The 25159-nt window shown below is 57.0% G+C and overlaps 1 protein-coding gene across 14 annotated transcripts in view; it reads left to right on the top strand.

Annotated features, from left to right (window-relative positions):
* The window catches only part of MAPK8IP3 (mitogen-activated protein kinase 8 interacting protein 3), a 58610-nt gene that overhangs the window by 30628 nt on the left and 2823 nt on the right, over nt 1-25159 (top strand). For 9 of the 14 annotated variants that reach the window (XM_039477890.2, XM_039477880.2, XM_039477889.2 and 6 more), the window contains 21 exons: nt 2229-2475; nt 3250-3352; nt 3608-3726; nt 13398-13409; nt 14159-14176; nt 15089-15146; nt 15239-15391; nt 16074-16155; nt 18515-18645; nt 18837-18893; nt 18998-19168; nt 19787-19913; nt 20229-20324; nt 20415-20573; nt 22685-22850; nt 23639-23821; nt 23899-24088; nt 24199-24318; nt 24393-24473; nt 24588-24655; nt 24828-24976. In XM_039477890.2, coding sequence (XP_039333824.1) covers nt 2229-2475; nt 3250-3352; nt 3608-3726; nt 13398-13409; nt 14159-14176; nt 15089-15146; nt 15239-15391; nt 16074-16155; nt 18515-18645; nt 18837-18893; nt 18998-19168; nt 19787-19913; nt 20229-20324; nt 20415-20573; nt 22685-22850; nt 23639-23821; nt 23899-24088; nt 24199-24318; nt 24393-24473; nt 24588-24655; nt 24828-24976 — 2490 coding nt within the window. The remainder of the gene's footprint in view (nt 1-2228; nt 2476-3249; nt 3353-3607; nt 3727-13397; nt 13410-14158; nt 14177-15088; nt 15147-15238; nt 15392-16073; nt 16156-18514; nt 18646-18836; nt 18894-18997; nt 19169-19786; nt 19914-20228; nt 20325-20414; nt 20574-22684; nt 22851-23638; nt 23822-23898; nt 24089-24198; nt 24319-24392; nt 24474-24587; nt 24656-24827; nt 24977-25159) is intronic. The other 5 variants (XM_039477881.2, XM_039477883.2, XM_039477886.2 and 2 more) reach the window with 5 other exon arrangements.

The raw sequence follows: 25159 nt of genomic DNA, 5'->3' as shown, positions 1-25159 counted from the left end.
GTAGGGTGACAGAGAGCTAAGGGCACCTAGGGGAGGCGCTTCAGATTGCAGAACTGCCCGCAGCCACCATGAGGCTCAGGAGCAGGCTGGGGACCCGGCAGTGGAGTCCAGAAGCTGCTGGTGGCCCAGAAGTGTTTGTCTGATGTGCACATCTACGCCCTGCCAGGCCACATGAGGTTCCCTGATTTCTCTCTGCCGGGTGGTAGCAGAGTGGAGCGGGAGACTGGGTGCCGGTGGCGCACTGGGTAGGCAGGTTCTTTGAGAAGGTCAGCGCAGACTCCTGCGTGAGTGGTGCTCGCTTCTTCCAGCGGTGGTGATGCAAAGAGCAAGGGTTTTCCTCTCAAACTGGGCCTAGCTGCAGAGTCGCAGCCCACCTCAGGCCTTCCTGCAAAGCCACTCTGGAGGCAACTGTGCCCATATGAGGGCTCTCCCTCAGCACTGCTCACCGCTGGGGCTGGACATGCGTGGCCCTGGGCCGCCGGGGTGTTGTGGGCGTGGGCAGCATCCCTGGCCTCCACCCATGAATGCCAGGAGCACCCCCTTCATTTGTCACCACCAGAACGTCTCTGGACTTGGCAAGCATCCCTTCGGGGCGGTCAGCCCTGGTTGAGAATGGCTGCTATAGAGGAAGATGTGTCATGCCTTCCAGGGAAACTTAGGAGCCTGGTAGATGAAGCAGAAATCTGTCCCCTGAATGAGTGGCCATGTCCAGTGCTGAGAGGCCCCCTGCCCTGAGCCTGGCAGTGACCAGAGAGGCTGGGCAGAGGCAGAGGTCAGAACTGGCCATGACTTCTGGGAGTCTCATCTGCCCTAGTCACTTAAAGGCTGGTATAAGTTGGCCGTGGAGAGGGCTAGACACCCCCTATTCAGCTCTACCCTGGGTGAGATCCTCAGCATTAGAGTCCCCTGTGGTGTGCCCTCTGAGAGACCAGCGGCTGCCTGGGGACAGGCACAGGAGCCACCTGGGTGCCTCTGAGGCCTAGCCCCTTCCTAAACCACAAGGAGGGCCAGGCGTCATGGGCAAGCTCTGCCATGGGAGGTAATCAGGGTGGAGAGCATTCAGGCCTCTTCTCCATCATGGGAGGTGATCACGGCGGGTAAGAGGAGAGCGTTCAGGCCTCTTCTCCGTCATGGGAGGTGATCACGGCGGGTAAGAGGAGAGCGTTCAGGCCTCTTCTCCGTCATGGGAGGTGATCACGGCGGGTAAGAGGAGAGCGTTCAGGCCTCTTCTCCGTCATGGGAGGTGATCACGGCGGGTAAGAGGAGAGCGTTCAGGCCTCTTCTCCGTCATGGGAGGTGATCACGGCGGGTAAGAGGAGAGCGTTCAGGCCTCTTCTCCGTCATGGGAGGTGATCACGGCGGGTAAGAGGAGAGCGTTCAGGCCCCTTCTCCGTCGTGGGAGGTGATCACGGCGGGTAAGAGGAGAGTGTCCAGGGCTCTTTTTCTTGGGGCAGTCCCACATCTTTGTTAGGAAGGACCATTGGAAAGAATGTTTGTTTTGCCTTCCTTATTAGTCACATAGAATGTGTTTCTCCCTAACGGGCTTTCCAAGTAGACAACTGATTGCAGTTTTTCGTAATCTGGGCTGTCCTCACACCAGAGAATATCATGGTGACATCCTGTTCTGTGAGAACGGGGTTTGGTTTCTTTGCACTTGCATTAGTGTTCATTGCTGAACTTGGGTCCTGTCAAGCCGCATGGTCAGCCCCATATGGTCACTCCCCAGCCCTGACCTCAGCCCAGGGAGGTACATGGGGTGGGCAAAGGTGGGCCCAGCCTCCAGCTCTTAAGCATAGCAATGGTGCAGGGCAGCAGTGGTGGCCCAGCCAACCCTTCCTGAGTCCCCATCAGAACCCTCTGCCTTGCCTGGGCTGGACTTGTTTCTGAGCCACAAGCTACAGGGGTGCTGCCGCTATATTCCCTGCAGGGCACTGGCCTATTATAAGCAGCTGTTCTCGGGAGGGCGCCAGTGAAAAGCTTCGTTCCAAGCCATTTCAGGAGGGTGGCAGTGCTTCCAAGGAGCCAGAGACAGTGGCCAGATGAGCAGAGCCACTCCGGAGTGGTGAGGCCAGCAGGGTTAGCCTGACTGGCTGCACAGGAGCTCCGGCTCGCAGGGTGAACAGGCCAAGTGCAAGGTGTTGCTGTGAGAGACTCCAGCAGCCATGCCAGAGCCGCAGGCCAGGGACCCACAGTGACTGGCGCTCCCTCCTCCCTGTGTTTGGCCCTAGTGTCCGCAGGACCAGATGTCCGAGTCCGGCCAGTCCTCAGCGGCCGCCACACCCAGCACCACAGGCACCAAATCCAACACGCCCACATCCTCTGTGCCCTCAGCTGCCGCCACACCCCTCAACGAGAGCCTGCAGCCCCTGGGGGACTATGGTGTGGGCCCCAAGAACAGCAAGCGTGCCCGGGAGAAGCGCGACAGCCGCAACATGGAGGTCCAGGTCACCCAGGAGATGCGCAACGTCAGTATAGGTGGGCACCCAGCTCCAGGCGGAGGAGGCGGGACGTGGCCTGGGGGGACGCAGCTGTGTCGGGCTGTGTCACAAACACACCAGGGTGACATACAGGCAGCAGAGATACAGTCCTCAGGTCCCAGAGCTGGGGTCCAAGATCACAGTGCTGGCAGGGCCATGTCCTCCTGTAGCCACTCCTCAGCTTGTAGATACCACCTTCTCCCCGCGTCCTCAGCAATCATCCCCTCTTCCCAGGAGGACACCAGCCCACTGGATTAGAGCCACCACATCAATACGTTTTACCGTAATCACCTCTCTAAAGGCCCAGCCTCCAAATATAGTCATGGTGGGGGGTGTCTGTCTACACACGGATTTGGGGAGGCCCTACTAAGACAGTAGCCTATGTCACCTACAGAATACGGCCCTACTGAGACAGTAGCCTACGTCACCCACGGCACATGGCCCAGTGAGGAGAATAGAAGGGTGAGGGCCTAAAGGAGGTCCAGCCACTGGCTTTCCTGGACATGGGATCTTTGCAGACTGGGCTTGCTACCAACAATCCCATGCAGAGAGGCTGCTGCAAGCCACCCCTCTGCAATGCTTCACCTCAGACACCCACTGTGCTGGAGTTTGCCCTCCGCCCAGCCAGCCTGGGATGAGCCATTTTTTGATCATCCCCACCTGGTGGGTAGTCCAGCTGTGACTCCAGACTCAGGTTTTGAGGGTGGCAGTGAGCAGGGCAGAGGCTGCCAGGCCCTCTCCTGACCACAGGTCCCACTGTGCTCTCCCCTAGGCATGGGCAGCAGTGACGAGTGGTCTGATGTTCAGGACATTATTGACTCCACTCCAGAGCTGGACATGTGTCCGGAGACGCGCCTGGACCGCACGGGAAGCAGGTACTGGCTCAGCCCAGCCCTGGGGTCCTAGGGGCTCAGTACTTATCTAAGTCAGTGATTTGGTGAAGGCGCCCTCTGCTACCAGTGGGAGAAACATAATAGCTGTCATGCCTACCGCCTCCTGTCCACTCCTGGCCTGCACTGCAGTGTGAGCGTTGCCTGGCTATGGTAGGGGTGTGAGAAGAGTCTGCACATGCAGCTGATCCGGGCTGCCCATGGACTCTGCTCTCTCTCCCAACCTGTGTGTCCCAACAGCCCAACCCAGGGCATTGTGAACAAAGCTTTTGGCATCAACACCGACTCCCTGTACCACGAGCTGTCGACGGCAGGGTCTGAGGTCATCGGGGATGTGGATGAAGGGGCCGACCTCCTAGGTAAGCACAAGCCTTCCCCCATGTGCGTGCGCAATGTTGGGGCTTTCTGCTGTCAGTTTTGTTTGTAATGAAAGTCCTCTGTTGGCCAGGTGCAGTGGCTCACGCCTGTAATCCCAGCACTTTGGGAGGCCAAGGTGGGTGGATCACGAGGTCAAGAGATCAAGACCATCCTGGCCAACATGGTGAAACCCCGTCTCTACTAAAAAATTACAAAAATGAGCTGGGCATGGTGGTGAGCGCCTGTAGTCCCAGCTACTCGGGCGGCTGAGGCAGGAGAATTGCTTGAACCCGAGAGGCAGAGGTTGCAGTCAACCGAGATCGTGCCACTGTACTCCATCCTGGCGCCTGGTGACAGAGCGAGATTCTGTCTCAAAAAAAAAAAAAAAAAAAGAAAGTCCTCTGTCAGCCATGAGCTAGGAACCTTTATTCTTCCAGCTTTATATATTTATTTTTTTTTTTATTTTGAGACAGAGACTCACTCTGTTGCCAGGCTGGAGTGCAGTGGTGGGATCTCGGCTCACTGCAACCTCTGCCTCCCAGGTTCAAGCGATTCTCCTGCTTTAGCTTCCCAAGTAGCTGGGATTACAGGCATGGGCCACCATGCCCTGCTAGTTTCTGTATTTTTGGTAGAGACAGGGTTTTACCATGTTGGCCAGGCTGGTCTTGAACTCCTGACCTCAGACAATCTGCCTGCCTCAAGCTCCCAAAGTGCTGAGATTACAGGCTTGAGCCACCAGGCCCAGTCTATTGAGTTTTATTTCATATGTAATCATCCCTCCATCTCCATGGGGGACTGGTTTCTGGACTGTCCCAAGGATACCCAACTCTGAGGCTTCTCACGTCCCAGCTCTGAAGTGCTGTAGTGTTTTCAAAGAACCTGTGTGCGCCCTGCACACCCTCCCCTGTCCTCCACAACTCGTCTGGGTTAAGCTCTAGATGCTATGGAAGTAGCTGCTGTTTTACTGTGTTGTTTGGGGAATAATGACAGGAAAAAAGTATACAGGTCAGTACGGACGCGGCCACCGCAGGCCTGGCTGGCTACATTTCCCATCCGAGGTTGGTTGACTCCACAGATGCAGAACTCATGGTTATGGAGGGTTGACTGTACCATCAAATTCACCTCCGAAAATGCATGGTTCTGTGGTTTCAGCAAACTCACAGGTGGTGCCGCCGCCCACACTATCTTAGTTTAGAATGTTCCACCGTCCCAAAAAGAAACCCGTGCCTGGTAGCCTCGCCATGTCTCATGCACACACCATCAGGGCTGTTGACTTTCGAGGAGGTTGGGAGGGTGCCCATGTGCCTGCTCCGTGTGCGTTAGCCTCTCCACATGCCCCAGGGCCATCAACTTTGGAGGAGGCTGGGAGGGTGCCCGGGTGCCCACTTGCCCCCTCCTGCCCAGACAGCCCTGGCTTTGCCTCCATGCCGCAGGTCCACACCAGTCCCTCTGTGCCTCTGTCTGCAGCAGCTGCAAACAGCAGGACCTGCTTCCTGCCAGCACGTGGAGTCCCCTGTGCTCACAGCATCTGCTGGTGGCTGAGTGCTGGCCATGTGGCTCAGATCCCCAGGCCAGGGCCTTCAGGCATGGCAGGCAGGCAGTAGGACAGTCTAGTCTGTCCCCTTGTATGCGTCAGAGCCGTTCGCCATGGCCTTGCTCCCCACAGCCCACGGGGCGAGAAGCTCCGGGATCCTAGGCTGCCTCCTGGTGTACTCCTGGCTGATTGTCGTATCTGGGGCAGGGGAATCTCCAGGGTGCAGAGTAATGTGGGGTGCTCAGCACCAGTGGGGCCTCAGGCCTGACAGAGAGGCCTGTCTCAGCCTGGCTTGAGTCAGAAAGTGCCCCGATAGAGGCCACGTATAAATAACATCATATTTTCTGTCTTTACCGTGTCGAAGTGTTCAGCTTAGTAGTGCTGGGCACACTCTAGTCAATGGTGAAAGATGGAATGTTCTCCCCTACGATCATGAAGAAGGCTAGGGGCCTGCTTTGGTGCTGTGACTTTTCAGTGAAACTTTTCTCATGTGTTGCAAAAATATATATAAAAAATCCAAAGGCAATTAATACTCAGAAACATTCTGCTAAATTGGGGTAATCTCTTTTAATATTTTGATATCCTTCCACTCTACATCATTCAAATAATGTATATTTTTCAACTTTTTTTTTATTTTTGGAAAAAATTATATATGCCTATAATAATCTTTAAATAATATCAGAAAATGCCAGGAAGAGAGTAAAAACCAGAGGGAACGTTGTCCCCATGCCATGATGATTGTTTTAATGTCTTGGTGACACCCTACCAGGCACCACGACCCCCAGATGTGGACACGTGTGTACATGGGACACAGAGTGTCAGGTTGCAACTGCCCTTCTCATTGTGGGTGCCATTCATATTTCCGTGGGTGCCAGCACTGACGTGGCCACCACCGGTCCTCACTGCAGCCTCAGGCCATCCTCCTGCCAGTGTCCCCAGTTTATAGATGGAGAAACTGAGGCCCAGTGTGGTGGCTCACACCTGTAATCCCAGCATTCTGAGAGGCTGAGGTGGGTGGATCACATGATGCCAGAAGTTTGAGACCAGCATGGCCAACTTGGTGAAGCCCTGGCTCTACTAAAAATGCAGAAAAAATTAGCCAGTCGTGATGGCACAAACCTGTAATCCCAGCTCCTCATGAGGCTAAGGCAGAAGAATCGTTTGAACCCAGGAAGCAGATATTGCAGTGAGTCTAGATTGCGCTATTAGACTCCAGCCTGGGTGACAGAGAGAGACTCTGTCTCAAAAAAAAAAAAAAAAAAAAAGAGAAACAGGTTAGGGAGGGTGGGATGACAGTCAGAGCTCGGGCTCAAACGCAGATCCAACACAGAACAGCAGCCTAACTCTGAGCACGGCCTGTGCTGCTCAGTAGCATTACTGAGATGTGACGTTCACACTGTGTGATTCATCCACTTACGGGGTACGGTCCAACGAGTCTTAGCATGCCCATTGTTTAGAGTCATATAGTTTGCACCTTTTGGGTGGTGAATGTTTTTACCCCTACCTCTGCGTGGCCTTTGTGCTGCCCCACCCTGTTGCATAGCCACCCCCTGCTGCACCCACCTAGAGGGCACTGTCCAGGAGCCTGCAATCCCATGCCACCCTGGCACAACCGTTTTCTCATATCATGATGGAGGCCATGAGTCACTGTGCACTCCACGCTTTCTGTGTGCTCTAGGCTCTGCCACCCTGCTCTGCAGGGTGCTGGTCGTCTGGGCACTGCCGAGCTCAGGCTGGCACAAGAGTCAGCTCTTGGGAGTAACAGACCTTTTGGTCCCTTTCCAGAGCCTTAAATATAATGGGTCTAAGAAAGTCAGGCAGGGAGGCTGGGCGCAGTCACTCACACCTGTAATCCCAGAGCTTTGGGACGCCAAGGCAGGAGGATCACTTGAGGCTAGGAGTTTGAGACCAGCCTGGCCAACATAGCGAGACCCTATCTCTACAAAACATTTTATAAAAAATTAGGCGGCCGGGTGCAGTGGCTCACGCTTGTAATCCCAGCACTTCTACAAAACATTTTATAAAAAATTAGGCAGGTGGCCGGGTGCAGTGGCTCACGCCTGTAATCCCAGCACTTTGGGAGGCTGAGGCAGGCAGATCACGACAACAGGAGATCAAGACCATCCTGGCCAATGTGGTAAAACCCTCTCTCTAGTAAAAATACAAAAATTAGCCAGGTGTTGTGGCATGCACCTGTAGTCCCAGCTACTCAGAAGACTGAGGCAGGAGAATCGCTTGAACCCAGGAGGCAGAGGTTGCAGTGAGCCGAGATGGTACCACTGCACTCCAGCTTGGTGATAGAATGAGACTCCCATCTCAAAAAAAAAAAAAAAAAGGGCAAGCATGGTGGTGTGTACCTGTAAGTCCCAGCTGCTTGGGAGGCTGAGGTGGGAAGATCACTTCAGCCTGGGAGTTTGAGGCTGCAGTGAGCTGTGAACACACCTCTGCACCCCAGCCTGGGCGACAGAGTGAGACCCTGTCTCTTAAAAAAAAAAAAAAAAAGAAAACAAAGAAAGGAAAAGAAAAAGGTGGTTCTGAGAAGTGGGGACCTCATCCTACTGCTGCAATATGTTGATGGAACGTTTTTGAAACAGAGGAGCCTGCTCTCTGGCACCCAGGATAGAGGAATGAGCTTGCACCTGTGCCCCTCTGCCCTAATCACCTTGCTTGAGGGCTCACCCATGCCCAGCTCAGCTACAGGGTGGGCACAAGCTCCTGAAGACAGCAGGGAAAGGAGTATGCCCTTGTGTGGCTGCCAAGCAGGGGAGAGCCAGAAGCTGCATGGATCTGGAAAGAGCATCATTTCAGAAACACGTCAGCTTCACATGTGACAGGAGAGTGCTTCTGCCGAAAGTCAGCAGGTGGAGAGCGGTGTCCCTCCATCCAGTGCCTGGGCTGGCAGCCCAGCACCTCTCAGCATTTTTTCTCTGAATTCCTTTGGCAATGGAGGCATAAAAAGAGCCCAGGTTGGGCACCTGTTATATTCCGTCAAATCTCAGACAACACCAATTCTAAGACACCTTTTTTTTCTATAGAAGTGGGATGTTGCTGTGTTGCCAGGGCTGGTCTCAAACTCCTAGGCTCAAGTGATCCTCACACTTTGGACTCCCAAACCGCACTGGGATTACAACTGTGAGCCACCACAGCCAGCCGACACACCATTATTTTAACAATCTTCAAGAAAGAAAAAACTGCAGCAAATTAAACTATAACGTGACAGTGATTGCTTAAGACCCACTGAAATTTCAGAAATGTTAACGTGAGAAAAAAATGGATATCTTCGAATTGGCATAATAAGCAGTAAGGGAATTCATACTCACTGAGCACGTGGCTGGCTGGGATCTGTACCAGCTGTTACCGCACTACCTGGTAGGAATTTCACAGCAAGTATTCACTGAGGAGCTTACTTTTCTGTTTTACAAATAACTGACACTCAGAAAAGGTACACTATGTGCCCTGCATTGTTGAGCTGGAATCTGGAGTCTGCACAGCTGATCGTGCCCTCCAGTCTGCTCTGCACGAGCAAGGCAGCCCTCAGGAGAGATTCCACCGACGCAGTAGCCAGACCTAGAAAATGTCCACAGATAACCTTGAGAAGAGACAGGCCTGTGTAAGATAAGGAAGTGTCCTTGAAGGACGTGAAAGAAGCCATACACCCAGAGGGTGATGCCACGTGCCTGGACCTGAAGACACGCCCTGTGAGCTGTCTGGTGACGTCACAGGCAGCCCACCGTTCTCACGGGGATCCGTTCATTAGCAGTAAAAATATCTACACGCTTGTTGGAGATTTTTCTGGAACTCTGTGAATGGAACTGAAGTTCATCCGGTAGAGGAAACGTGAGAATAGCCTAGAAAATGAGAGAACGAGCTTGCAGGCTTCCACAGAAAGCTGTAGCAGCGGAGGCAGGCAGCAACAAACCCGTGATGTGAGCTCACAGGCTCAGGGTGGAGAGCCAAGGGCAGACCTGGAGCCATGGGGAATCTATCTCTGAAAAGTGTGGCATCTCAAACCATGGAAAGCAGGTGGACGAGTCAATAAATGTACTGCCTTAGTTGCTGCTGGTGTGAAATGGAGTCTAAGCCTAACCTCACCCCGTGAACAGCAGTGATTTCCAGGTGGATTAAGGACCTAAGCACACAATTACAAGAACGACAGAGCGGAGCCGGCCATGGTGGCATCTGTGATCCCAGCTACTTGGGAGTCTGAGGCGGGAGGATCACTTGAGCCCAGGAGTTCGAGGATACAGTGACTCATGATTGCGCCTCTGCGCTCCAGCTTGGGGGACAGAGCAAGACCCTGTCTCCGGAAAACAAGAGCATCAACAAAGGATAGAACTAGAAAAGGGGCTGGGCGCAGTGGCTCACCCCATAATGCCAGCACTTTGGGAGGCTACGGCGGGTGGATCACTTGAGGTCAGGAGTTTGAGACCAGACAGACCAACATGGTGAAACCCCATCTCTACTAAAAATACAAAAAACTAGCTGGGTGTGGTGGTATGTGCCTGTAATCTCAGCTACTCGAGTGGCTGAGGCAGGAAAATCACTTGAGCCCAGGAGGTGGAGATTGCAGTGAGTGGACATCATGCCACTGCAATCTAGCCTGGGTGACAGAGAAGACTGTCTCAAAAACAAAAAACAAAAAAAAAAAAAAAGGAAAGAAAAACTGGGCTGGGCCCACTGGCTCACGCCTGTGATCCCAGCACTTTAGGAGGCCAAGGTGAGTGGATCACCTGAGGTCAGGAGTTCGAGACCAGCCTGGCCAACATGGTGAAACCCCATCTCTACTAAAAATTAAAAAAAAAAAAAAAATTAGCTGGGTGTGGTGATGGCAGGCACCTGTAATCCCAGTTACCTAGGAGGCTGAGGCGGAGATTGCAGTAATCCAAGATTGAACCACTGCACTCCAGCCTGGGTGACAAGAGTGAAACTCTGATTCCAAAAATAAAAATGAAAAACTGGCAAAGGATATTGGAGAACATTTTCATAATCTGGGCCTCTCTATGTGACCAAAGCCATAAAGGAAAATAATGAGAGCTGTATGATGGAGACATCATTAAATTTTTTTTTTTTTGAGACCGAGTTTTGCTCTTGTTACCCAGGCTGGAGTGCAATGGCGCAATCTCGGCTCACCGCAACCTGTGCCTCCTGAGTTCAAGCAATTCTCCTGCCTCAGCCTCCTGAGTAGCTGGGATTACAGGCACATGACACCATGCCCAGCTAGTTTTTGTATTTCTAGTAGAGACGGGGTTTCACCTTATTGACCAGGATGGTCTCGATCTCTTGACCCTGTGATCCACCCCCCTCGGCCTCCCAAAGTGCTGGGATCATAAGCGTGAGCCACTGTGCCCGGCTCATTAAAATTAAAATAAAGGCTGGCATGGTGATTCACACCTGTAATTCCAGCACTTTGGGAAGCCAAGGTGGGAGGATTGCTTGAGCCCAGAAGTTCAAGACCAGCCTGAGCAGCAAAGGAAACCCTGTCTCTACAAAAAAATACAAAAATTAGCTGGATGTTGTGGTGCATGCATGTTGCAGCTACAGACATAGCTGAAGTGAATTTTAGCTCACGTTGAGTTTAGCGAGTAGCCTGAGAATCATGCCAGCCACTTAGGAGGCTGAGCCAGGAGGCGTGCTTGAGCCCTGAAGGCTGATGCTGCAGGGAGCCATGATGGCACCACTGCACGCCAGCCTGGGCAATGGAGCGAGTCCTTCACAACTGAAGAAAAAGAAAGAAACCAAGTACAATAGGAATCGTCAGAAGATAAAACAGGAAACGTGGCCGGGCGTGGTGGCTCACGCCTGTAATCTCGGCACTTTGGGAGACCAGTGTGGGTAGATCATGAGGTCAAGAGATCGAGGCCATCATGGCCAATGTGGTGAAACCCTGTCTGTACTAAAAAACAAAAATTAGCTGGGTGTGGTGGGTGCCTGTAGTCCCAGCTACTCGGGAGGATGAGACAGGAGAATTGCTTGAACCTGGAAGGCAGAGGTTGCAGTGAGCCAAGATCAAGCCACTGCACTCCAGCCTCATGACAGAGCAAGACTCTTATCTCAAAAAAAAAAGGGAAATTTATAGACTCTAACAATAAACATATGAAAAGATGCTCAATTTTAGAAATAAAGAGAAAATCAAGAAAACTTTTTCCCTACAAGACTGAAAATAGACACTCGAGGCTGTCTAGGGTGGAGCGGGTGCTGCCCTCCACACCAGAGGTGAGGGACACAGCCCCACTGAGCACCTGTAGGTGGTAGCAGCGGTGGAGCCTTTGAGGGAGCAGCCGAGCAGTCACAGGCTGAGAGGTACCTCGAGCCCTCACACAGGGACACCACGTCTCGCGGGAGCAGGTGCAGTGACAGATGATGAGATGGTCCTGTAGAGAAACACTACAGGACATTAAAAGCAGCCAGGCCGGGTGCAGTGAGTGGCTCATGCCTGCTAAGGCAGGTGGATCATTTGAGCTCCAGAGTTCAAGACCAGCCTGGGCAACATGGGGAAACCCCATCTCTACCAAATGCTTAGTTGGGCTTGGTGGTGTGCACCTGTGGCTGCAGCTACTCAGGAGGCTGAGGGAGAGGATTGCTTACGTCTGGGAGGCAGAGATTGCAGTGAGTCATTTGAGCTCACGAGTTCCAGACCAGCCTGGGCAACATGGTGAGACCTCATCTCTCCTAAAAAAAAAAAAATACAAAAATAGGCTGGGTGCGGTGGCTCACGCCTGTAATCCCAGCACTTTGGGAGGCCACGGTAGGTGGATCACGAGGTCAAGAGATCCAGACCATCCTGGTCAACATGGTGAAACCCCGTCTCTACTAAAAATACAAAAAATTAGCTGGGCATGGTGGCGCGTGCCTGTAATCCTAGCTACTCAGGAGGCTGAGGCAGGAGAGTTGCCTCAACCCAGGAGGCAGAGGTTGTGGTGAGCCGAGGTGACGCCATTGCACTTTAGCCTGGGTAACAAGAGCGAAACTCCGTCTCAAAAAAAAAAAAAAAAGAAATAGAAAAATTAGCCGGGCGTGGTGGCGTGCACCTGTACTCCCAGCTACTCGGGAAGCCGAGGTGGGAGGATCTTCAGCCTGGGAGGTCAAGGTTGCAGTGAGCTGTGATGGTGCCACTGCACTCTAGGCTGGGCAACAGAGTGAGATCCTGGCTCAAAAAATAAATAAAGGCAACCAGGAATCTCAGCACAGGAGAGTCCCATGACAGTGCTGAGTGGAACACAGGAAGTCTCCCAGAGAGATGGATGATGTGGTCCCATGTTTGTTTTTTGAAACCTGTTGTTTATCTAGAAGGAAATCTGAGAGGAGAATATTGGCCATTAGCAGCAGTTGCCCTGGGAAGCGATTTGAGAGAGGGACATCTGCTCTTGAATTGGGTGCTTTAGTATTGGAATTCCTGTAACAAACAGCCCTTTGTCGTCTAAATCAAGTGACTCTTTAATGGATTTCCTTTTCTGTGTGAAAGCAACCAAGTAGATCCGAACCACATCATCACCTGTGGAAGAGGAGGTGGTGTTTCCCTCTGTCTTTGTGCAGGGAGGGGGCCAGGACCCAGTGAGGATGCTGCCCCCGCACCCTCCCCGCCCCTCCTCTGCATTCTGGCTTAGTTTTCTCCACCTTCCACTCTGAGGTCCTTGCTTGAAGTTTGTCTTCAGTCGCCCTTCTCCGAGGTCCTGCCCTACCTGGGCTGACCCAGGAGCCTCGGAGTCCAGCCCTAGGCCTGCACCTGCAGTGTCTCCCTTGCGGCACTCTGCCTCGCCCACGCTGGGGGCTTTTGGAGGCTGGGCACCTGCCACACCCCGCCCCACACACTCCTCTTCACAGGCCGTCTTTGTGGGGGCTGCGGGGGGCCTGCTCTCCTGATGGGTGGCGGGAGCAGAGAGGAGCAGGCTCTAGGGTCAAGGCTCAGCTCTGGGCTGGACCATGGTGCCTGGCCCCATTCCCTGCAGGCTTCTTCCTGGGGGTATAGGTATCCAGACCTGCTGGAGGCTGCTCCTGTTCTCTCCTACCCTGCAACATGGGAGTGGCCGAATCATTGATGCTTTTTCTTTAAAAAGAGTTTATTTCATCAGTTCCAGTCACCGATTGACCTTTATCACTTCCTTCCCCTCTGCCTTTCTGTGCCACGCTGGACACGCCCAGGGGAGTTCTCAGGTGTGTATCTCTCTCCTGTCTGTCTCCCCTCTGTGGCTGGGGGTGGAGGGGATGCCCTGAGCTTTCCCAACACCGTGGCTGTGTGGACCACCCCCCACGCCGCCTTAGCGCCTGTGCTTCTGCTCGCCGCCACCGCAGCTCGGAAGCTTGTTTCGGTTTGCTCCACCAGCCACTTGACACTGACCTGAATATCCAAGCCCCACAGTCCTGCAGAGCCCTAAGACACCACGGCAGTGACTAGACACAGCCAAGGCCAGCTCTAGGGCCTCCCCTGCTGTCAGGCGCACCCCAGAAGCCAGGTCCTAGAGGCCCCTGCCAAGCCTCTAGGCACGCTCCTCACCTGGGTCAACAGGCTGCACAGCAGGAGGCTCTGAGGCCCCACCCAGAGACTGTCCAGGTGCAGCCCCCCAGCCTCCAGGCGTGGCCTGTCTCCACAGGGGTGCCTTTTGTCCCCAGCCCCATCTGGCCCAGCATTTGGGGTGAGATGTTAGCTAACAGCCCCACAAGCAACAGTGGCCTGGTAGTCTTCATGTAATTCCAAGGATAAACTTCCCAGAAGTAGCTGGCTCCGCCCCATCTCCTGCCCTCCTGACTCCCTCCTGCGCCCACCCTAACCCAGCAGACCCAACTCTGAATTCCTCCCAGCCTGCTGTCCACACGGGCTTAACGCGCTTCTCTTCTCTCCTCCCTCTCTCCCTCTCCTCCCGCCCTGGTTGCCCATCTCCTGTGGGACGGGGACGGCTCCCTAGTGCGTGATGATTTCTTTGGTAAGGCTGAGGCCCTGTTCCCGCGCGTCACTCCTCCACTCCTACATGGTCTCCTGCTTCATGAGCTGTTTGCTTTGTTCTGCATGATGGGGACAGCATTGGGGCCGCCGGGGTCAGGGGGCAGCCCCGGGTGAGGCTAGCTCTGTCCCGGCTGCCTCTGGGTTGTGGGAGGTGGCGACTTCCCCCAAGGGACAGACTTGAAGGCCTGAGCAAGGTAGCCCCAGCCTCTCTGAGTCCCCACAAGCACAGGGCACACCCTGTGGGGAGGAAGGCCCATGTTTGAGGCAAGGGAGGTCACAATGGAGGCCTCAGGCAGGACCCCTGAGCCCAGGCACGGAGGCGGGTGATGCTGTTTCCTGACTGCGTAGACGTGGGGCAGTGTGTGGGAAGGCTGGACCTTGGGGTTTCTTTCCATTCTTTTGGGGTTTCTGGGCATGCTTGCAGGAGCTCAGTCCAGGTTCACTTGGGGCCTGGTGGTAGAGGAGCCATCAGTCCCGCTGTGGGAAGGCCCCAGGGAGCTGCGGTCTTCACAGCCGCCCTGCAATGCCCCATCCCCACTGACCCCGCTGTTAGAGGCCTATCCTTACCCACCTGCCCCTCACCCCAGCTCCAACATCATTCACCTGAGGGTGGCGGCTCTGAGAGGGGCCTCGTGATGGGACTGCTGGAGGCTCTGAGGTGACAGCACAGTGGGCCACTCAGAGGCCTGCGTCTGGCCAGCTGGCCTGTGACATTGATCAGTCACTAGAACCACCCCAAGGCCTGGGAGCCTGCTCTGTGCTCCCTGCAGATCGGGTGTCACCCCCCGCCAGGCCACCCTCTCCAGAAGTGTGGTTACCCTGAGGCAGGTGTGGTGTCACCAGGGTCCTGCTTCCAAGGGTACGGGTGAAACCTCTGCACCTTCTGTTTCAGGAATGGGCAAAGAAGTGGGGAATCTGCTGCTGGAAAACTCACAGCTTCTGGAAACCAAGTAAGAGGGCCCTTCTCCTGTGCAGTGAGGCTGAGGCAGCCCTCCTCACCAGGGCTGGGAGACTGCACTCCCATCTTTCTGCTTTTTCAAAGAAACGCCTTGAACGTGGTGAAGAATGACCTCATTGCCAAGGTTGACCAGCTGTCCGGGGAGCAGGAAGTGCTGAGGGGTGAGCTGGAGGCTGCCAAGCAGGCCAAAGTCAAGCTGGAAAACCGCATCAAGGAGCTGGAAGAGGAACTGAAAAGGTGAGGGCGGGGCTGGGAGAGCCGGTCACAGAGGCACCCGGCGGCAGGGCTCCGGGGCGGCTGCCTTCTCCGGTGCCTGCCCTCCAGCCAGAGTGGCTTTGTCCACCCCCAGCTCCAGCTCACAGCCACTTCAACCTGACCAGCCCAAGAGGGGCCGTGGTCTCCTGAGCCTCCCACGGCGCACGCTGGGCCTGTCTTGCACGTCCTCAACTGCACGGCGTGTGGGGCTCAGCTGCAGCTCCCACCATCCCACTCCTCCAGCCCTTTGATCAGCCAAGGTTTGGCTATGGCCCCTGGAGAGCTGTGTGCTGGGGCTCCAGCCTTTCTCTGATAAGCAGAGGAGGTGTGGGGTCCCAAGACCGTACCTCTGCCTGAGAAGGGACCCGGATCTGCTCTGGGTTTGCTGAAGCCAGGGCCCCTGAGATTTGCCCCTCTCCGCATTCCCAGGCAGCCAGGATGGAAGGCTGGGCTTCGGGGCACTTGTGCGGCAGTGGTGCAGGACCACCTGTCCCCAGAGAACTGGCAGCAGAACTCAGGGCCCTGAACCAGAGGGCTGCTGCGGGGAGAGCCCCCAGCCCTGCACAGAGGCAAGGACACAAGTCCGGGGCGGGCACTGCCCGCTGCTCGTTCCCGAGGCCCCTGGGAGGCCCTTACCCTCCCTGCCTCCTTCCCCTTCCTGCAGAGTGAAGTCTGAGGCCATCATCGCCCGCCGTGAGCCCAAAGAAGAGGCGGAGGATGTAAGCAGCTATCTCTGTACAGAATCGGTACATCCGCTCTTCACTCTTCACACGCGGGGTGGCCACCATTCATCATTCCCACGCCTTCCCATGCTGGTTGTCCATCATTCCCACGCACTCACACGTAGGGCGGCCACCATTCACACACACTCACATGCTGGGTGTCCACCATTCCGACACACTCACACGCAGGGCAGCCACCATTCATCATTCCCACGCCTTCCCATGCTGGGTGTCCACCATTCCCACGCACTCACACGTGGGGCGGCCACCATTCATCATTCCCACGCCTTCCCATGCTGGGTGTCCACCATTCCCACGCACTCACACGTGGGGCGGCCACCATTCCCACACACTCACATGCTGGGTGTCCACCATTCCCACGCACTCACACGTGGGGTGGCCACCATTCACACGCCCTCACATGCTGAGTGTCCACCAACCCCACACACATGCGGGGCGGCCACCATTCACACACGGTACTTTTCACCATTCACCATTCACATGTAGTACATATTACTATTCCCACACAGTCCACTTCACTATCGGCCGTTCCCACGCAGTGTCCACATCACTGTCGGCCGTTCCCACGCAGTCCACTTCACTGTCGGCCGTTCCCACGCAGTCCATTTCATTGTCGGCCGTTCCCACGCAGTCCACTTCACTGTCGGCCGTTCCCACGCAGTCCACTTCACTGTCGGCCGTTCCCACGCAGTGTCCACTTCACTGTCGGCCGTTCCCACGCAGTGTCCACTTCACTGTCGGCCGTTCCCACGCAGTGTCCACATCACTGTCGGCCGTTCCCACGCAGTGTCCACTTCACTGTCGGCCGTTCCCACGCAGTCCACTTCACTGTCGGCCGTTCCCACACAGTGTCCACTTCACTGTCGGCCGTTCCCACGCAGTCCACTTCACTGTCGGCCGTTCCCACGCAGTCCACTTCACTGTCGGCCGTTCCCACGCAGTGTCCACTTCACTGTCGGCCGTTCCCACGCAGTCCACTTCACTGTCGGCCGTTCCCACGCAGTCCACTTCACTGTCGGCCATTCCCACGCAGTGTACCTCACTGTTCACCATTCCCACGCAGTAGATCCCATTCTTCACACTCGGAGCATGGGCATTGGGGGCGGGATCCCGGTGACTCACCAGATCTGCTGTCTCTGTTCAGAATCAGTATATTCTACCATTCACATGCAGGGCTGGGAACACGGGCAGGGGCCCAGGCGGGCTCCTGGGGACTCACCAGCTCTTCTGGACTCAGTACCTTCCCACCCCTCCTGTGTGACATGTGACCCCAGTGGCATCATCTGCCGCCCCACTCCCCAGATCACATAGAGTCAGAACCAGGCCAATTGAGCAGGACCATAGTGCTGGCGGGACGCCAGGTCACCTGTCAGCATCCTCCTGCATGCCTTTTGCATGGTCACAAGTGGGTCTCCCTGACTCTGCAGCCTGGCCAGTCACCTGCTGTACCCTTCCCAGGACCCACCCCACCCCCGGAGCCCAGGAGACCCCAGGGCAAGCTCTCTACTGCCTGGGTATTGCAGGCCCTCACCTTCAGAACCACCACCCCTTCCGGGGGAGAGGCCAAAGGGAGCGCTGTCTGTCAGTTGGCCAGCGGCTGCCTTCCTTAAGGAGAGCAGGCCCTACTCCAGGAAGGATGCTGACTTCACAGGCACTGGCTGTCACTTGGGGGCTGTGGTGACGATAAAGTGAGGTTGTGTGTCTCAGGCCATCCCGTGCAGGCTGCGCTCCCCATGGTCTAGAAGAAACACAAGCTGAAGGCGAGTCAGCTTTCCCCTACCCACCCCCTCCTGCAGGAGCTGAAGGTGACACTGGTCCTGGGCCTCAGCCCCTTGTCATAGCCTGAGACTGGACAGGCACCTGTAAGCAGGAAGTGCTGAGTGTTACGGGCCATAAGGGGACCCCACTGCCCACCCGCCATGTACTTCGTCATTCACTGGCAGCTCTGCTGGGCATCCCTGGGTGGAGGGAGCACACTGCAGACCCCACACAGGTCTGTCAGAACCCCAAGTGTTCAGCCGGCTGACCCTTCCCTAGAGTGTCAACTGGCTGCTCATTTCACACAAGACCGGGCCCACCTGCACCTCACCTGAGACGTTTGAGGCCTCCAAGGCCATGCAGGGAAAGTCACCCACATCATGCATCATGCGTGTCATGGCAGCCCTGGCAGGGTTCCCCTCCCCCCTTGCACACACACCTCCACACCACTTTCTGCCTCAGGAGCTGCAGGAAATTGGCGCTTAGGTCCACTTACACCTGGAGGCCATGCCCCCTGCCCAAGTGGAGGCACCCCAGGAGGAAGCAGGTGTGACCTAGCCTCCAGAAGCAGGGCTGGCTGAGTCTGTGTGCCTCCCATCTGCAGGACAAAATCCCCATGGCGCAGCGCCGCCGCTTCACGCGGGTGGAGATGGCCCGGGTGCTCATGGAGCGGAACCAGTACAAGGAGCGGCTGATGGAGCTGCAGGAGGCCGTGCGGTGGACCGAGATGATCAGGTGGGAGCCGCAGCCTCCCCAGGAGGGGCTGCGGGGTCATCCCAGATAGCACGACTGCGGCTCCCTCTGCACCTGCCTCTCTTCTGGGGGGCACTGAAGTGCGCTGGGTGCTTCCTGTGGGAACCTGGAGAGGCCCAGGCAAGGGAGGCACGAGGGCGCTAGCAGGTTGCTCCCTGTGCCCTCCCCTGCAGAGCGTCCCGAGAGCACCCGTCCGTCCAGGAGAAGAAGAAGTCCACCATCTGGCAGTTGTAAGCTGGGGGCACCTGGGGGGTGTGGCCAGCAGCTGCAGGGGAGGGGGCAGGAAGGCCCTCTGGTCCTCTGCCCACCCCTCACCTCCCTGTGCCTCCGGCAGCTTCAGCCGCCTCTTCAGCTCCTCCTCCAGCCCGCCTCCGGCCAAGCGCCCCTACCCCTCAGTGAACATCCACTACAAGTCGCCCACCACAGCCGGCTTCAGCCAGCGCCGCAGCCACGCCATGTGCCCAATCTCGGCGGGCAGCCGGCCCTTGGAGTTCTTCCCTGACGAGTGAGTGTCCTCTGGCCCCCATATGCAGCCTGCAAGGGGGTTGGGGAGGCTCTGTCCGGGGGCCCCTCTCCTCCAGGCCCTGAAGGAGGATCTCGAGGGCAGCCTCCACCTCGCTTGCCACATGCCAGAGGTCGTGACCTGCCCCTCCCCACCGCGGGGAGCTGGGCTGCTCTGGCTCCACGGCGATTACTTCAGGACATCTGTGTCCACTGACAGCTGTGCTGGGCCTCACGGTGGCCCCTGGGCTCTGCTCCCATTGAGGCTCCAGCTGCAGAAAGGAGCCATTTCAGGCACACATCCAGCAAGGAGTCACTGGGCGCACCTGTGTCCCGGTGGCACTCTGGGTCCTGGTCCCTGAAGCCCTCAGTGGCTGTGGCAGCAGAGCAGCCTCTGGGTTGAGCAGGTGCCAGCTATGGCCTCCAGGCCTACGGCCATGCCTGGTGCAGGGAAAGCCACCCTGGCCATCTGGCACCCAGCGGCCAGAAAAAGGCAGGGATGGGCCCAGGCGGGCCTCCCTGCCTTGGCCTCCCCTAGGGCAGGCCTGGGGCACTGTGGGTGCCCGCTGCTCTGCTGCTGCTCACCCTGGACAGAGACGTCACCCATCATTCTTCCACTCAGCGACTGCACGTCCTCCGCCCGTCGAGAGCAGAAGCGCGAGCAGTACCGTCAGGTGCGTGAGCACGTCCGCAACGACGACGGCCGTCTGCAGGCCTGCGGCTGGAGCCTGCCCGCCAAGTACAAGCAGGTACGGGCCGGACGCGGCGGGGACGGGCGTGGGCAAGGGGGCGGGGCGTGGGCAAGGGGGCGGGGCGGAGGCGGGGCAGTGCCAGAGGTGGGAGGGGACGGCGGGCGGGGCAGGTCCTGGCAGGTTCCTAGTGAGCCTCCGGCGCCGGGCTCTGGAGGGTCGGAGGAGGAGTCCCGCGGCTGCCACGCCCCCACCTGCCTCGAGTCTTCATAGGTGGCTCTGCCGCCAGAAGCCGGCGGCCCGGCCTGACCCAGGTTTCTGGAAGGATGGGGGGAGCCAGGGCTCGTGCTCACGGCGCCTCCCTGCTCCCTGCAGCTGAGTCCCAATGGGGGCCAGGAGGACACGCGGATGAAGAACGTGCCGGTGCCCGTGTACTGCCGCCCTCTGGTGGAGAAGGACCCCACCATGAAGGTGAGCCCGCGCGGAACCCGCCCAGGCCGCCTGGGTGGGCGGGAGGCTGGAGAGCGCCGGTGTCACCCGAGCCTGGCCCTGCCCTTTCAGCTATGGTGTGCCGCGGGTGTCAACCTGTGCGGGTGGAGGCCCAGTGAGGACGACGTTGGGAATGGAGTCAAGCCAGCGCCAGGCCGCGACCCCCTGACCTGCGACCGGGAAGGGGACGGCGAGCCCAAGAGTGCCCATGCGTCTCCCGAGAAGAAGAAGGTGAGCATGGCTGAGGCCACCGGGCACCCTCCCTGGCTTAGTCTCTGGACAGCTCAGCTGCAGAGCATGCTGGGAGTGAGCCACGGGACAGTTGGGGACAGCACCCGGAGGCTGGGTCTCGCAGGGGCTCCTGGTTTGCAGGTCGCAGTCTTCCCTCCCCAGAGCTGAGCCGCCTCCTGGGTTCTCAGCGGGAGTACCATCCAGCAGTCCTGGTCCCTATGGCTGTCCCTCTCCTCTCTTCTCTTCCTCTCCCCTCGCCGCCTCCTGTCCTCTCCCCTCCTTCCCTGCCAGTGGCCCAGAGTGGGCCTGAGTGGGCCTGCACTGGTTGAGCTGTGGGGGTCAGGCAGGCAGCAGGTGTGATGGAGCCCAGGAGTGGCAGAGCTTGCTTCCCAGTGGTCAGAGGCTTAGTCTTTTTTGTTTGTTTGTTTGTTTGTCTTGAGACGGAGTTTCGCTCTTGTTGCCCAGGCTGGAGTGCAATGGCGCATTCTTGGCTCACCGCAACCTCCGCCTCCTGGGTTCAAGCAATTCTCCTGTCTCAGCCTCCCAAGTAGCTGGGATTACAGGCATGTGCCACCACGTCCGGCTAATTTTTTACATTTTTTTTAGTAGAGACGGGGTTTCACCATGTTGGCCAAGATGGTCTCGATCTCTTGACCTCGTGATCCACCCTCCTCGGCCTCCCAAAGTGCTGGGATTACAGGCGTGAGCCACCTGAGGCTTAGTCTTATGGCCCAGCTTGGGCCTCTTGAAGCTTAATGGCTTCCCCTGTGGAGGGAAAACTATGGATCGCTTTACAGTGCAGTCTTGAGTCCTCATTTGTAGGGCTGAAGGCCCCACAGGGGCGTGGGGTGTCCCTTATGATGTGCTGAGGCGCAGGATCCCAGAAATAAAGAGACATGACACAGAAGTAGAAGAAAAATGTAGCTGGGCTCAGGGGGCCACGCCACCTACAAGCAGAGTCAGGCGAGGCCCCGAATGTTCAGAAGCATGAGTATTTATTGTGTATAGGTTAGGGGGCAGGGCAGTGAGTGAAGTCATCTTTAAGGACAATGATAGGGTCGTGAGCAATACAACATAGGGTCCACCCCCATTAGGTCACCTAGGCCAGGAGGTGGACAGCGCGCAGCAAGGGGCCCCTTCCCATGAAGGCAAGGGCCGTGTGCAGTAAGGGGGTCCACCCCCATTAGGTCACCGAGGCTTGACGTTGGGCCGTGCGCAGTGAAGAGGGTGCAGTGTGCAGTACCTCTGTCTATGGGAAACTACTTCTAAGAAGATTTATAGGAGGATGCTTAAATCACATAGCAGTGATAGAGCTGTCAAGGTTACCGCCACCTTCTGGCAGCTTCCAGTGGCTTCTATGGGAAGATGCTTTTCAAGCAGCACAGTAGCAAGAGCTGATAAAGTTCGCAGTCACCAAGGTGGATTGCTGGTCTGAGGGCAGCCTTCCACAAGAACTGGAGCAAGGTCCGATAACTCCTTTATCAGGAGGAGTGGCTCTCGCCCCAAGCCTGCCATACAGCGGGTATCTTTCCGATACTGAACGCTGCCGCCTGGGCCATGGGTTCTTGTCCTGGTATAACTGTTTTCCCTTAAATCATGCTCTGCACTGTGTCTGCTCCAGACATTCCTCTGACTCTAAGCTGCTTATTCCTTAATTCATGCTCTGTACTGTGTCCACTCTAGGCATTCCTCCGATTATGAACTAAGATATAGTTATGTATATGTATAGGGAAATGACTGAGATGCTCATTCTATGAACTGACATGATTATATAGAGGATTATATAAAGGGAAATCACTGAGTAGTAACACTATAAACAGGTGTTTTCCAAGCCCTAATTCTAGAAACTAATTTATGATTATATAAAGGATTATGTAAAAGGAAATCACTGAGATATTCTTCAGGCCTTAATTGTGCCAGGGTTCTGCTTAGCTCTGCTTCCTCGGTGCCTGGATGGGCACTCATTGTTCTGGCCATTGGGGAGGATAGACATGTTCCCTCAAGCTAAAGTCAAGGCTGGACCCTGACAGATTCCGGGAGCCCCATGGCCCCTACTGCTGTCGGGCAGCCTCAGGCTTGGGCTCTGAGCTCGATCCCTCGCCCTGAAACAGTCCAAGGAGCTCCCTGAAATGGACGCCACCTCCAGCCGGGTGTGGATCCTGACCAGCACACTGACCACCAGCAAGGTGGTGATCATCGACGCCAACCAGCCAGGCACCGTGGTGGACCAGTTCACCGTCTGCAACGCACATGTGCTGTGTATCGCCAGCATCCCTGGTGAGCCTGGCCTGGAGACGGTGCTTCCACTCGGCACCACTCCCTTCTACTAGGAGGCTCAGAAAAGTCCTACCGCACAGCACCCGTCTTCTCGCGGTGTCCTGTGGACACAGGAACGTGAGGGGACGGTGGGAGGGGCAACACTGCCGTGGCCTCCACCTTTATTCCTACTTTGCACACCACGATTATTTGGTTAGAGGGCGACGGGTGGGCCGTAGCCCAGCCTGAAGCTTGAAGCATCACTCAGGCACTAGAGGAAAACATTTCCTCAGGCTGAAAGTGAAACCTCCAGCTGGGCCGAAATCTCACGGCCTCACCAAGGGCTAAGGGGGTATGGAAGAGGGGCTTCATGTCACCCCTGAGGGCGATAGCCTTGGTGAGGTTCTGGGCCCAGCCCCAACACTGGGAGAACAAAGGGCTGCCCAGGGCTCCGCTAGGTCTCTGGTGTGAAACCACAGGGCTGTTTGCGGAGATGGCCCTGAGCTCCTGAGGGTTCTTAGGGGTCTGCCACAGGATCATGAGTTGTTTGCTCCCAGGACGGGAGTCTTACTACTCAGCTTACCTCGGCCCAGGGGCCCACCCAACAGAGCAGGCTGGCTGGAGTCGTCCCAGGCCTCCAGGCAGAGAGTCCTGGGTGGGCTGTGGGTGGAGCCATGTGTGGAGGCTGGGTCTGCTGGGAGAGTGGAAGACCAGCCCCCACTCCTCCGTCCCACCCCTGGATGAGTGCTAGACACACCCTCGCAGTAGTGGGTTCCCCAGCACAGGCTGATGGGCAGTCCTCTCCCCAGCGGCGAGCGACAGTGATTACCCCCCTGGGGAGATGTTCCTGGACAGCGACGTGAACCCAGAGGATGCGGGCGCAGATGGCGTGCTGGCCGGTATCACCCTGGTGGGCTGTGCCACCCGCTGCAACGTGCCGCGGAGCAACTGCTCCTCCCGAGGGGACACTCCGGTGCTGGACAAGGGGCAGGGTGAGTCCACGGCGAGTTTTCCCCATCCCCTCATTCCCAGGTTTCTGCCCAGCCCAAGCTCACCTGTCCTAACACAGGGGAGGTGGCCGCCATCGCCAATGGGAAGGTCAACCCATCCCAGTCCACAGAGGAGGCCACAGAGGCCACAGAGGTACCAGACCCTGGGCCCAGCGAGCCAGAGACTGCTGCATTGCGGCCGGGGCCTCTCACAGAGCACGTCTTCACCGACCCAGCCCCCGCCCTGCCCTCTGGCCCCCAGCCTGGCAGGTAAGCTCTTGGGCTGGGGCAGCAGCAGAAGGAAGGCTGGCAGAGGTGGGAAGGGTCTTGGGGCAGGTGCACACCCCGTGGCCCACCTCAAGTCACTGTCCTTCTCACAGCGAGAATGGGCCAGAGCCTGACAGCAGCAGCACGCAGCCGGAGCCGGAGCCCAGCGGGGACCCCACGGGAGCAGGCAGCAGTGCTGCACCTACCATGTGGCTGGGGGCCCAGAACGGCTGGTAGGCAGGGCCCTGGACAGGGTGGAGGGAGGGTCCCTGGGGAGCACCTTGCCCACCGCCACCTCCTCCTACAGGCTGTACGTGCACTCAGCTGTGGCCAACTGGAAGAAGTGCCTGCACTCCATCAAGCTGAAGGATTCCGTGCTGAGCCTGGTGTGGGTGACCCCAGGCTGAGGGCCGGGCGTCGGCGGTGGGGTGGGGGTGGGGGTACTGGGTGGAGGGGCTACCATAGCCTGTCCCATACCAGGCTCACTGCATTCCTGTTTCAGGCATGTCAAAGGCCGCGTGCTGGTGGCTCTGGCAGACGGGACCCTCGCCATCTTCCACCGTGGTGAAGGTGGGGCCTAGCAGCATGGGGTATGTGGGTGGCAGCTGATGGCCCTGCCAGTGATTCGGGGGTCTCCTGGGGTTCCAGGCCTCTCCTAAGCCTGGCACTGGGTGTCTCAACCCCTGATGCCATGAGCAGAGGTGGGGACTGGCCAGGCCTGAGGTATCTGGGCTCCCCGCAGATGGCCAGTGGGACCTGAGCAACTATCACCTGATGGACCTGGGCCACCCGCACCACTCTATCCGCTGCATGGCTGTTGTGTACGACCGCGTGTGGTGTGGCTATAAGAACAAGGTGCACGTCATCCAGCCCAAGACCATGCAGATTGAGGTGAGTGCTGGCATGGCCCGCCCGGGGCGGGGAAGGGGTTCTGCCAGCCAGCAGTGCTCCCACACCTTCCACACACAAGTCCAGGAGGCCCTGTGTGGGTCCCAGCCCCCCTGCACTGCCTGTGACCCAGGCTCTAACAGGGGCAAAGCAGGCTCTGGCTGGGCATTAGAGGGGGCCGCAGGT

Source organism: Saimiri boliviensis, chromosome 12, assembly GCF_048565385.1.
Source record: "Saimiri boliviensis isolate mSaiBol1 chromosome 12, mSaiBol1.pri, whole genome shotgun sequence".
Lineage (NCBI taxonomy): Eukaryota > Metazoa > Chordata > Mammalia > Primates > Cebidae > Saimiri > Saimiri boliviensis.
Note: the sequence above shows the minus strand (reverse complement) of the source record. Positions and strands in the feature narration are given on the sequence as shown.